The sequence below is a fragment of the Dromaius novaehollandiae genome, chromosome 2, assembly GCF_036370855.1.
Source record: "Dromaius novaehollandiae isolate bDroNov1 chromosome 2, bDroNov1.hap1, whole genome shotgun sequence".
In the NCBI taxonomy this organism is placed as follows: Eukaryota; Metazoa; Chordata; class Aves; order Casuariiformes; family Dromaiidae; genus Dromaius; species Dromaius novaehollandiae.
Window position 1 is genome coordinate 134,181,939 of NC_088099.1, and position 12,659 is coordinate 134,194,597.

A 12,659-nucleotide genomic window follows, 5' to 3' on the forward strand; every position below is an offset into this window, starting at 1 on the left:
ATTATTTTTACCTTATAGAAATAGGAAACATAAATACTGAGTAGCAAAGTTCAATGACTGCTGTAGAATACAATACACAAGTGCTGCTTCAATAAGTTTACCAGTAGGTGGTGATATACAATTATTTATCAGTAATTTTCTAGATGCAAAAGATTCTGAGCTACTAGCAGCTACTCTGTAGGACTTCTAAACTTTTATCTCATGCGTTCCTTCCATATTGCTCCACCTTTTGAGATATCTTTTACATGTTTCACAGCTGCAATGTGTCTCCTGGCTGTAATGTGCCAGAAACTCCTCCTGATCTTTTGTGTTGCTGCAGTGTTGCTCTCGCACTGCTTTTTGTGTTCTGTTCTGTGGTGTTTCCATATTTTTCAGCTGTTAATGAAAAATATTAAGCATTCTCACAAAATATGCAAGAGGAAAAAAATAAATTGTTTCTTCATAGCGTGTATCTCTTGCTGACTTCCACTAAATAAACTAATTTTATGGTTAGCTGTCTGTAAGTTTGCTGTTTATTGCAACAGGTAATCAGCAGCCTCTTGTAATTCAGTCACACCCTTCTGTGCTCCAGTGCAGTCCTGAGCTATGAAGCTATCAGTAACTGTGGAAAAAATGATTCAGTTCCATTTGCCATGCATGGTTCACAGAGTGAAGCAGAGGTGTGGGACAAGTGGCAGGCTCTGTGCACAGCCAGTGGGCATACCTAGGAGAAAAAGGTCTTGGAGCCTTCTGGGGGCAGGTGGTACAAGGTAACTGCATCATTCTCTGCACAAGTCCTGGCCCAGAAGACTCAACAAAACCCTTGTATCTGCTGAGCCTCCAACCAACATTGGCAGCTGTGCTCACACTGAGATGATGGAAGTGGATGCTAAACATGTTTCAGTGGGTAAAATGTCAGCATGCTGCTTTGTCTGCATTCGCATCCTCTTTGAGTTGCTCTTTTTGGCCTGGTTATAGCTTAGCATGCATTAGGGCTTAAAGAAAAGATCAAATGACAGGTGTTAAAAAGTTAACCTCATGTCCCATTAACTTACGCTAAGTACTATCAAACTGTACAGCAATATATTGCTGAGTTTCTCCACTGTTCTTAAGGGATCAACACCCAAGCCTGGCATATTCAAAACAGTAAACAGCTCATATATTCAAATGTGCATGGTGCTTTGTTCCCACTGGTATCATTGGCCTGGGACAAGCGTTGAGCCCAAGTCAAGTTGGTGCTTTTTACTGATATTCTTCTTACCATTTATGTCGGAAGTCTGCTTCACAAAGCAGGACAAAACCAGTCAGTATGATTTTTTTTGACTGTCTCCATACCCTCTTTGGGTTGCTCTTTCAAGCCTGGCACAAGAGAGAGACCCTCAGAACATAAAGTGTTGCAGAAGATACACTATCTGTTCATCAGAGTGGTGGCCACTGCCTGTGGCTGCAGGCAGCCAGGGAGAACCACCTGGGCAACACGGTGACTCCGGGCCCTGCTATATAAATTGGAAGGCAACTGGCTGAGCTTTGGCTGTGGGAAGCAGGACCCAGTGTCCAGCCAGATGATGTATGTCTGTCTATTTGAAACCAAAGAACTTTAGAATATGATATCCAGAGCTTTGCCCTACTGGTGTTAGTGAAAAATCAGGAAAGTGTGAAGTCCAGTGGTATAAATGAGTGGAGAATTGTATTTCTCATCTGCTGAATTTGGGGAAATATCTTTAGCAAACAATGCTACTACTTACGTTTGTTACAGGACATGTATCACAGGCTGCAGCCTACCATAATACTGGCTGGCTTTGGACTATAATTGGCTTGTTTAAGAAATTGGGTGGGGGATGATCTAGTATTATTATGCTCCTCAAACCATGTGAGAGTAACTCCATTCTGTTGTTACAGTTATTCATCAAAGGTGCTGCAAAATAAAGGTCTCTTAAATGGAAAAGAGGGGTCACATTTGATTTTCCTGCCAGAAAGAGCAATTATTTAAGGTAGACTGCCAAACAGCTCCAGACTTTGCTTATATCAGGTTACACTTTCAGTGCTATTAGATATGTACAAACCAAAAAGAGAAAAGGAGGCAGGCAGATTTTAGAGTAGTTGCTCCTTCTGTTGTGGCGGCAGAATGGCATTTGTAAATGCTCTTCTCTTCACACTGTGCTACATCTAACCAAAGTGTGTAAGGAGAAGGCAGATATGACTGAAAGCTTTACCTGCTGCAACATGTTACAGTGTGACGAGACACAAGTCTCGATTGCTGGGTAAACATTATTGTAGTGTAAGTGTTAGACACAAAACTGACAGAAACTTCCAACTTTCTTGTTAACTGTTGTTCGGACATAAAAAAGCTGAGACCTATACACATGCAATAACAGAAGTAGACACAAACATAATAAAATGTTCATACTTGTTTAGGATGAGGAAATGAGAGTATTTAGTCAAAGGTGACATCCAGAACTCAAATTTCCCATAATGGGAATGAGCAGGAAATGAGAAAAAGTGATATAAAGTGATTCTGTTATACCAAGCTCACTGCAGCAGATGAAAAGGATTTTTTTCTGGGAAAATTAAAGAAATGCCTCTTTGTAAAAGGGAGTGGGGTAGGAGACTGGATCTTGACCTGACATGCAAAAGGAGGTCACTTTTAGATTAAATGAGGGCACAACTCAGTGTAGTAAAAAGTATATTTTTCTCATAAAGAAAATTAAAAATTGCCTCAAATCTAATGGCATTTTTATAGTTTTCCTGTGTCTCACTACCTACCTTGGTTTGAAGCCAGAGGAACATTCTCATGTGTCAGATTTGCAGCTTGATGCCTTCAGTGTTGTACTTGAAGTGGTGGGCTTTAGCAAAAGGTCCAAGCCTTTACTGTTTTATTACCCTGCTGTAGGGACATCAGCAAAAACTGGTACAAAAGTGAACTTGAAAATGACTACAAACCAGCAGTTTCTCTTTTAGAAACATTGGGCCCTGAGTTACTCATGAGACATCACTATATAATGTCTGAGCCTCCTGCTGGATGGCTGCATGCCAGGTACTAGGGGGAAGCCAAAGTCTGAGCCCTCATTAGTTAGCAGCTGAAAGGAAAAAAGGCATAATCTTAACTGATTAAACCATTATTTTAATATAAATAATATAGCCATGTCCTGTTTTCAGTGGTGATCCAACAGCCCCCATTATGGTTAGTTAGTCATGGAACATGTTCATTTAAAACAAGAAAAAGCACTGCCACACAATGAAATAGTCCTCATAATTTTTTCCTTAACTTTTCTTAAAGTCTTTAATTGAAAGACAAGAGGTGATTTCTATTTAATGATCACTAAATTCATCCCAGATTACCCTTTCTCCTCTCTGAGCACCAAGAGTGCTCTGCTTCCCACAGCATAGCCTTGAGGGAAAAGAGCAGGGAAGAGCCTGACTTATTCTCTGCCAAATAAGAGTACATCCATGAGCACCTGTGGCACTGACCTTTGGGCAGCTGGAATACCTCCAGCAGTTATTTTATGCCTGAGTCTCTCCAGCCCAGAGCTAATAGACTGTTTGTTCCAATCTCTCCCTTTTTGGCCCCTTAGGATCTGGACTAATACCAATGCAATATACAGTTCAGCATAAGCTTTGTTTTCCAAGTCTGTTTTTTAGGATCTTCTCCCAGACATCTCCGTCCCAAACCTTTGACTCCATCTCCACCTCCACTGCTGAGAAAGTCACTCATAACTCATTTAGAGCCAAAATGAGTCTACTGAGAAGGAGAATTTAGTCAACACTGCAAAGGTCCTGCCACTTGGGCCTACTTGGAAGGTGCAGGAAATTAGGCTAGATACCCCTCTGACATGGAGGATGCATCTTAGCTGGTAGTCTTCCGGGCTTCTAATGATGCAGGTAGGCGAGGGAAAGACTTGAAGCTTGGGAGTTAAGGTAATGAAATAATTTTGAGTTTTAAAACACAGAGGTGTGGAATCAGAGGAGTGGGGCATGTAGAACTAAAATTTGGGTCAGTTTGTGGGATAAGAAGAGGAAGTCTCTGCATGATTTCTGTCACTGGAGCATTAGGACAATGTAAGAGTTTGTGATATCTGGTTAAAGGAGATCTCTGAGCAAAAGTGACTGGTTAAATGGAGAATTAGAAAGGTCTTAGCAATCTATGAACATGGAAAGGAATGTGGAAAGGAATGAGTTAGAAAATGAAGGAGCTTGGTCTTCTAGGTCCTCTGAAAATTCAATACATTCTTCAGAGATTTCCTGAAACAGGACTAGAGGCCATATGCCAAGGCCATAAAGTTGACCAAATTGGTGCTGTACAGTTTGAGGCAAAGACAAAAGGTAGAAGAGTTAAATGGGAAGATAAAAGGTGAATTGGAGATGGAAGAGGATCCACAGACATCGAGAAACAGAGCGGTGGTCTAATTCTGCTTTCTTCTCTCTTCCTCTGCATCATGGAAATCCCATTTTCCCCTTTCTACTAGAGAAACTTTGTTAGAAGGAGTAAGTCCATTTCTTTAGCAATCTTTTTTTCCCTAACCAAACCTCATCCATGCACACTAGAGCCTAGTCAGTCCACAAGAAAGAGAAGGGAGGAGATGAGGAGGCTGGCAGCCAAAGGACAACAATAACTTTACCCACCATTTAGTCCAGCCTGAATCCACTGGACACCTGTCAGTAGCCATTTCATTTATTGCTAAACTTGAACTATAAACTGTAGTTGGTAAATCTATGGGATAGATCAAAACACATCTGAGAGACCTTCAAATTATCAACTATTACAGCTGTTTGATTACTTTGGAACTGCTACTGATATGTGATATCAGCTCAAGGCCCTGTCTGCAACTATCTAGATCAACGAACACCTCTACAGAAAGATGCCAGAACAAAATAGACTGTCCAGAAATGGTTAATTAATAGCTTGTTAGGTTGACCGAATTCCACTACATACACTGATGCACCTACTGTATATAAAAAGTGACCTGTCTTCTGTACCATTCTCAGCCACCTCTTCTTCTGCCATACTGGCAGTTACCAGGTTTTCCACTTTGAAGTTTTTGGGCATTGACCTAAAATGTTTGTAACATCTTGGATCTGGGGAACAGTGACAATACTCTGTTGTGTTTATTGGTTTCTTATAGGAAGGAGGAGGAGGTAAGAAATCCTTTTTAAAATGCATCTTACTGTACCCAGTCTTTATTTCTGTCAAATATACTGTGTGTGAGACTAAAAGCAGTGTAATCTGAGGAATATCAAGTTGACAGGTGCAAGATAATGCAGGCAACACTGTAACTTAGACTTCTGAGAAATTTATCTTACATTTTTTGTGTACAGGCTTTTTAAAAATAGTGGGGTAATGCCTAGACATAGGTGTAGATACAAATCTATAAATCTATACCTGCATAAATGAGGTAATTAAAATATTAATATGCACGCTCTGATTTCCTAAAGTGCTGGGCTTTAGTTTTACCTGCATTGTAACCACAGCTAATACCCCCTTATTTCTAATATAGTCTAATACCTACTTACATCCCTTATCTAATCTTTCATATCTAGTTACATGCTTTCAGTGGAGATAATACTTGCATTGTTAACTATGTCGAATACCTATTTTTTTAAAAGCAGGAACTTCAGCATTTATCCTACTAGTTTGTGCCACGTTTACAGAAAGAATAAGTAATTTGTGTACCTATTGTAACTTTATACTTTTTGGCAGTCATTTTTTTGATTTTCTTTAAAAGTTTAATAAAAAAGGTACAAAATAGTTAACTTTGTATAATATCCAATAGGATGATACTAGAAGAGCTAAAGTATTATTTGAAAGTTATTTTAGCATCCATTTTTCACCTTATGCAGTAAAGTAGTTATTTGACTTTCAGATTAAAATATATCATTTAAGCATAGGCTTAACTATAAGCATGTGCTTAATGATGCTTTGCCTGAAAGACTAACTTTCATGCTTACTGAAGATCATGCCAAAATTCCCACTGTTTTCAGCACTGCAGGATCCACTCCAAATGGGACATGCCAATAATAACAACCTTTCTACACTCAGAAGGCTATTCCCCCTGGTATTCAAATTGCATTATGGATACCATTGCCCAAGGACATCTCAAACAGTATTAGTGGGATGGTTTATTTATTTATGGGTCAACTATGTATCTGTGCATGTAAGTTAGGCCAGTGGAAACAATGTTGTATTAGCCAGGTGAAAAATAAATTCCTGAAACAGGGGGGAAAAAAAGTGATGTAGACAAAGTGTATATTATTATGTTTATTGAAATGCATAAAGTTATTCTTTCTAGTATACCACAGACCTCATAACAGACTTACTGTTCATGGCAGGGGGAAATTCTTTGTCAACAGTATAGCAGAAAACAAACATTACAAAAAGTCTAGCATCACCACTTAGCTGGTAGTCTTGGAGGAGATATCTTGATGCACACTTCTAAATTCAGTGTTTGCATTTTGTAGGCGAAGAGGTGAGCCACCACTTGAAAATGGGTTCCTCCCATACCTGGGCTGTGCCTTGCAGTTTGGTGCCAACCCCCTTGAATTCCTTAGAGAAAAGCAGAAGAAGCATGGCCACATTTTTACTTGCCGAGTAGCTGGAAAATACATTCATTTCCTCACTGATCCTTTTTCATACCATTCATTGATACGCCAGGGAAAACACTTGGACTGGAAGAAGTTCCATTTTGCTACCTCTGCCAAGGTACCATTTTAAAAATGGTTGTAATATTTAACATGCAAAATATCTGCTGTCAGGTCAGACTGTACCTAGTTAATCTCTACATAACTTCACAGCATAACTACATCTTTGAAATACAGTTTGTTTCATATTTCTGCACTTTCATCAGTTTAAAAGATTGTGGTCTTCTTTTTCCCTTTCCTTAATGGAAAGGGAATTTGCAGTTATTTGGATTATCTGAGAATGACATTATTTAGTCATGTGGTATCCCAGACTGCTAAAGTTAGCATCCTCTGCAAAATGATATGTAGCTTGCTGAAGCTGAAACCTTCTTCAGTAGGTATTCACCACTATGGAAGGTTATATGCTCATGTCTTAAAAAATGATGTAACACAGTAAAAGCTCAATCAAATTCTTACTGAAGCAAGCAAAAAGGTTCCTGTTGATGTCAGTGAGATTTGAAGGAAGCCCTAGGTAATCATGTCTGTTTATTTATAAGCATCTATTAGAATATATTTTTGTTTGCCTACTTAATAGCTGCTATGGTTCACTGAGAAAGTACCAATTCTAGTATTAATAGTCCTTATTATGCTTCCCTCTAGTAAGCTATGAAGTTATACTTTGTCTTTAATTTCTGTTAGACTTTATCACCAAGGTTACGATAGGCCTTATTTACCGTATATACAATTTATTTTGTGACAGGCTTTTGGGCACGGTAGTATTGATCCAACGGAGGGAAACACCACCGAAAATTTTCATCACACTTTCATTAGAACCCTTCAAGGTAATGCTCTAGATCCCCTCATTGAAGCAATGATGGAAAACCTACAATATGTCATGCTGCAATCAAGAACATCTAAACTCCAGCCCAGTACCTGGGTGACAGAAGGACTTTATGCATTCTGTTGCCGGGTGATGTTTGAGTCTGGCTTTTTAACACTTTTTGGCACAGAATTTAATTCAAGTCATGATAAAAATCTATCAAAGCAGGAAACTGAGAGAGCTCATATCCTAAACGCCCTTGAAAACTTCAAGGAATTCGATAAGATCTTTCCAGCCCTTGTGGCAGGCCTGCCGATACATTTGTTCAAGAGTGCCCACAGTGCACGTGAGAAGCTCGGAGAGGCGCTGCTCCACAAGAACCTGCTGAAGAGGAACAAGCTCTCCGAGCTTGTCACCCTCCGCATGTTCCTGAATGACACTCTGTCAACCTTTGATGACAAGGAAAAAGCAAAAACCCATGTGGCAGTGCTGTGGGCCTCACAAGCCAACACCATTCCTGCCACTTTTTGGAGCTTGTTCTATCTTATTAAGTAAGTTCCAATGCTTCTTTTTTCCACGTGAGAAAAATAATGTTTGTTATCTTTCAGAAAGTGGGTCACTACTACAGGCAAATTCTGCTGCTTGATACCTCTTCAACATCAAGGTCAAAAAGCTTGCTGATTACAACTGTAGTGGCATGTTGTTGTGGACTTCCACAGAAACCCCCTCACCCATCTCAGACCAAGCAAAGATACCATAGAGGAATTCTGTAGGAAATTTTTCAGAAAAACCCCATTCCAACCCAATACCTTGAGTCCTAGCATAAAAAGTGTACAACACTTTGTCAGTGAAAACTTTGGAGTAAATCTACACAACGTGACCTTAAAAGTATTGGCTGCAGTCAGAACATTAAATGCATTGAAGGCTCCCAATGCAATGGGAAATTTTTAGACTATTTCCCTAGACTAGGCAAAATAAGCTTTAACCTAACTATTCTTTTCACAGATACTTAGTAGAAAATAGATTATACATTGATTGACCTACTGAGATTAAAGGAATTATGCAGACATACACCAAAAAATCTGATGGCAACTCCCTGCCACTCTCCTCTCCAGCTCTACAGCAGTGTTGTTACACGTGAATAAAGCTGTTGTGGCAGAATGAAGAGCCAGGCCCAAAATCTTGCATTAATACATGATGTTTTAGGCCTGAGGTTTTGAGTTTCACTTAAGATATATGTCAACATTCCTTAATAGAAGGGGGCATTCAAAACCTTATGTGGGTCAGAATTCTTGTACCTTATTTCCCAGCTTTTCAGACTAGACTGTCCTATGTAGTATTTTCCTACAATTTGGGGACACACTTAACTTTAGATATCTGCAGTGTAGGCTGTGATTACTGGGCTTGTTATTCATGAGAGGAGTGCACAATTTAGGTAATACTATTAAATGTCCATTTTAGAGTCAGTATCTGTGAATTGTAATCTACCTCCGTGTGACTAACTCTATGTATGTATCTAAATCTCTGACGTTTTTACTTAGTCAGTAGATTGCATCCCTTGTATCTACCGGCCAATGCTGTAATTGAAGTTCTTTGGGACTTTTCATGCCAAGAGTCTCATTGGCTTAAATTCTTCTGGTCTTGCAGTCTTTTAGCACTCTGATTGTGTCCTTATAACAATGGCAGTATTGCATCCCATATTACTAATTATACATATTTCACCATAACTCATGTATTCCATGTTTGTAAGAAAGTCAAGAAAGTGAAGGATACTATGTTGATTTTAGTATTAGAAAGATTCTTTTCAGATAGACAGAACATTGCCACATAATAGAACATCACTAAGGATAATTGGTGTTGTAAAACTGATCCTGTTCCAAACTTTTTACCTGCAGTGGGGCTATTGCCTCATCTACAATCAATTGTTTCATTTCTTTTTCTTGGCATTGCTTTTAGTGACATCATTATTTATTTAACTGTGTTATTCACGTTAGTTCTGTCCCACTCATTACTGGTGACAGAATCAAATATGTGGAGTTCTCTTCCATTTTTGAAGGTAATGTATCTTTGCCAATAAGTGAAAAACTGTAATTACATAAGTGGATTTTGCGGCAGCATTTTCATTTTAGAAGGTCATACCTGTCAGCTAGCAAACTGAATTTTAGCCAGGAAGTAAATGAATGGCTAAACCCCTTTTTATACCATTCTTAAGTGTGAGATCATGTTATATTTCTGCTATTTTGATTTTAGGAGTCCAGAAGCAATGAGAGCTGCTACTGAAGAAGTGCAAACTATTTTGGAAAGTGCTGGAGAAAAGATTGGCTTAGGCAGCAAAAATATTTCCTTGAACCGAAAACAGTTGGATAATATGCCCATACTAGGTATGGTTATTTTATGGAGCAGTAGGACAAATCACCCTTCAATTTTCAGAATCTTCTATTTTTTATCATATAAACACTTGTAACTAAATTACTATTCGCCAACAAACACCAAAACAAAAATCTTAAACATTCCTTAGCAATGGCCAACACAATCAGTCTTCCTGATGTCCCAAGTAGTACCGAGAATATCAGAATTCAAATTAGTAACACTTTTTCCTAGGTAATGACATGTATAAAAACTGCTACACAGCTTCATAGCGTTGGAGATCCACAGCTAATTCAGAGCAATATTTTTTTAGTAATGACTTAAGATCAAAGAAAAGGGTGTTGCCAGATTTTATGTCCCAATTCTTACTATGTGAAGCAAGATCTTCTAATCCACTACCTGTATTTCTTCCTAATATTCTGCAAATGACAGGTACATTTTTCAGAAATGTCCAAGTTTAAAAAGAAAACAATTTACATTGAAAGCAAACAAAAACAAGTTGCTTTTTGTTAGTACTGTTTTCTATGCATCACCTCTAAGTTTCAGAAAGTCCTGTTCATTGCAGTAGAAATGTCTCTCACTTTCAAATATTTTGTTGCATCAACTATAAATGTAATTCTTGAGAAAAGTATTTTATGTCCTCAGTGTTATCTGCAGAAAGGATAATAATACTAACGACAAATGAAAAAGATACTTTCTTAGGCATCTATAAAGTTGTTAAATTATATCTGTAAATAAATGCTGGGTTTGATAGTGGGTTTGCAATAGTTCAAAATATATGACCTCCCTCAAGGACATACACATACTATTTCTGTGTTAATCATTCTTTTTCCTCTCCCTATAGATAGCATCATCAAGGAAGCAATGAGGTTATCGAGTGCCTCCATGACTTTCCGAGTTGCAAAGGAGGATTTCACATTGCACTTAGAGAAGGAGTTCTACAACATTCGCAGAGATGATATCATAGCTCTTTATCCTCAGCTGTTGCACTTTGATCCAGAAATCTATGCTGATCCCTTGGTAAGTGTTTATCACAACGCATTCAACTCCAGGCGCTAGCAGGAGCTAACATGCCCCTTACTAAAGCACTTATCAGTACTGCCACCACGGCTGGTTCTCTGTTCTACCAAGGCAGTCTATTCCTTTCCCTGGAGACTCAATGACGGGAAAGGGAACTATCCTGTGCAATGCTTACTGCAGTGGGCTCTTCCTTCCCTGTCTGCATTTATGTCTTAATGATGTTAACTAGTCTTCAAAGGTATTCAAATATCAAGTAACTTTTCTGTGGATTTTATTACAGACATTCAAGTATGATCGCTATCTTGATGAGAACAGAGAAGAAAAGACTGACTTCTACCGCAATGGTCGCAAGTTAAAATATTATTATATGCCATTTGGGACAGGAATTGCAAAGTGTCCCGGCAGGCTATTTGCTGTCCATGAAATTAAACAATTTTTGACTTTGATACTTTCATATTTTGAGATAGAGCTTGTAGACAGTAATGTGCAATGTCCATCTTTAGACCAATCCCGTGCAGGACTTGGTATTTTACAACCAACCAATGATGTTGATTTCAGGTACAGATTGAAATTTCTATGAAAATATATATCATACTTTTAAACTATATACTACATACACACCCTATAAAACATAAACTTTATATATATTATATATATATAAATAAAAATATGGTAAGACTGGGTGAAAATCTATAGGAAGATAATAATTTATCAGTCTAACAGAAAATGCATAAATTATACCATTATGGTACTGGAATGCAGTGGGGATAATGCACAGTGCCTGTACATGTTTCCCCTTTTACCAAATGCAGGTTGAGATCTTGAATTTGTACATCTACAGTAGCTCTTCTCTTCTTCCAGCAAATACTTTCCCAGAACAATATAATTAGAATTTTGTTCCCTTCTTCAAAATAATTTTCAAAATTCAAACACAGTTAAAATTTTGTCTCTATTATAACTGAAACATTTTGTTTTTTCTCCCTCCATAGGTAAAATAGCATTTTTATTGTAAAAAGGCAGATTGAGTGTGGGGAGAGGGGAGCTGCCTGGGGAAGTACCTTTATGTTTTCGTGAAAAACTAGAAAAAGACTTGAAGAAAATCTACAAGCCTTTCACGTTCTAGTGAAACTGCAAAAACTTATACTATATTCATTGTAATATATTTCTTTTCAAAAGGTTGTAAATGTATGAAAATAAATGATATTGGTTGAACAAAATGCACCTCTAAACTGTTGGTTGTTTCAATTTCTTAACATTCTCAATGGTTTACCCACTAATCCAAAGCCAGCTGAGCCAGCTTTAAACCAGCCAGTTCAAATGCCAATACAGAGATAAATTAACAGCCATCCATATATTAACTAGTGAATCTGGCTGGATTTTGAAGCCTTCTGTAAACTCCATACTTCCATGGCTTAAAGTTTTCTTTCCACTCCCTTGGTTTATGAAAAACTGAATAGCTCCTAAAGCTGACCTGATTTTCAGCCGCCCAAGGAATACCTATAGAATTGAACTGTGGGGAAGGTTAATAACACCACAGAATTTACCAAACAGAATAAAATCAAGTTTTGAACACTGTCAGATAGCTACTGATACTATCCCCAATACTCTCAGAGACAGCACAGGAGATACAAAAGCCAATGTCTCTATGTTTGCATTGACTACTTGGTACTTTTTCCTCCTTCCCCTATTATGTGATAATCCAGATCCACTGGAATTATGTTATCTTGGCTTTGCTTGACTGGTCCTATCTTATTTACGCAACTTTCCCCACTATACTGACAGTGTATGCCTGAGGTCAGATGGCTGTACAGTCTGTTTTCTTTCCCAAGACTCACAAACACACTCTTCTCTCAACTACTAA

General features: G+C 38.2%; 1 protein-coding gene across 1 annotated transcript; it reads left to right on the forward strand.

The window, feature by feature from the left end:
• Positions 1-4,955: 4,955 nt before the first annotated feature.
• Positions 4,956-12,006, forward strand: LOC112984488 (cytochrome P450 7A1). Its single transcript, XM_026102379.2, has 6 exons — positions 4,956-5,112; positions 6,433-6,673; positions 7,352-7,962; positions 9,662-9,792; positions 10,623-10,798; positions 11,079-12,006. Exons 1-6 carry the CDS (start codon positions 5,033-5,035, stop codon positions 11,376-11,378), a joined length of 1,539 nt encoding a protein of 512 aa, XP_025958164.1. The 5' UTR covers positions 4,956-5,032; the 3' UTR covers positions 11,379-12,006.
• Positions 12,007-12,659: the final 653 nt, after the last annotated feature.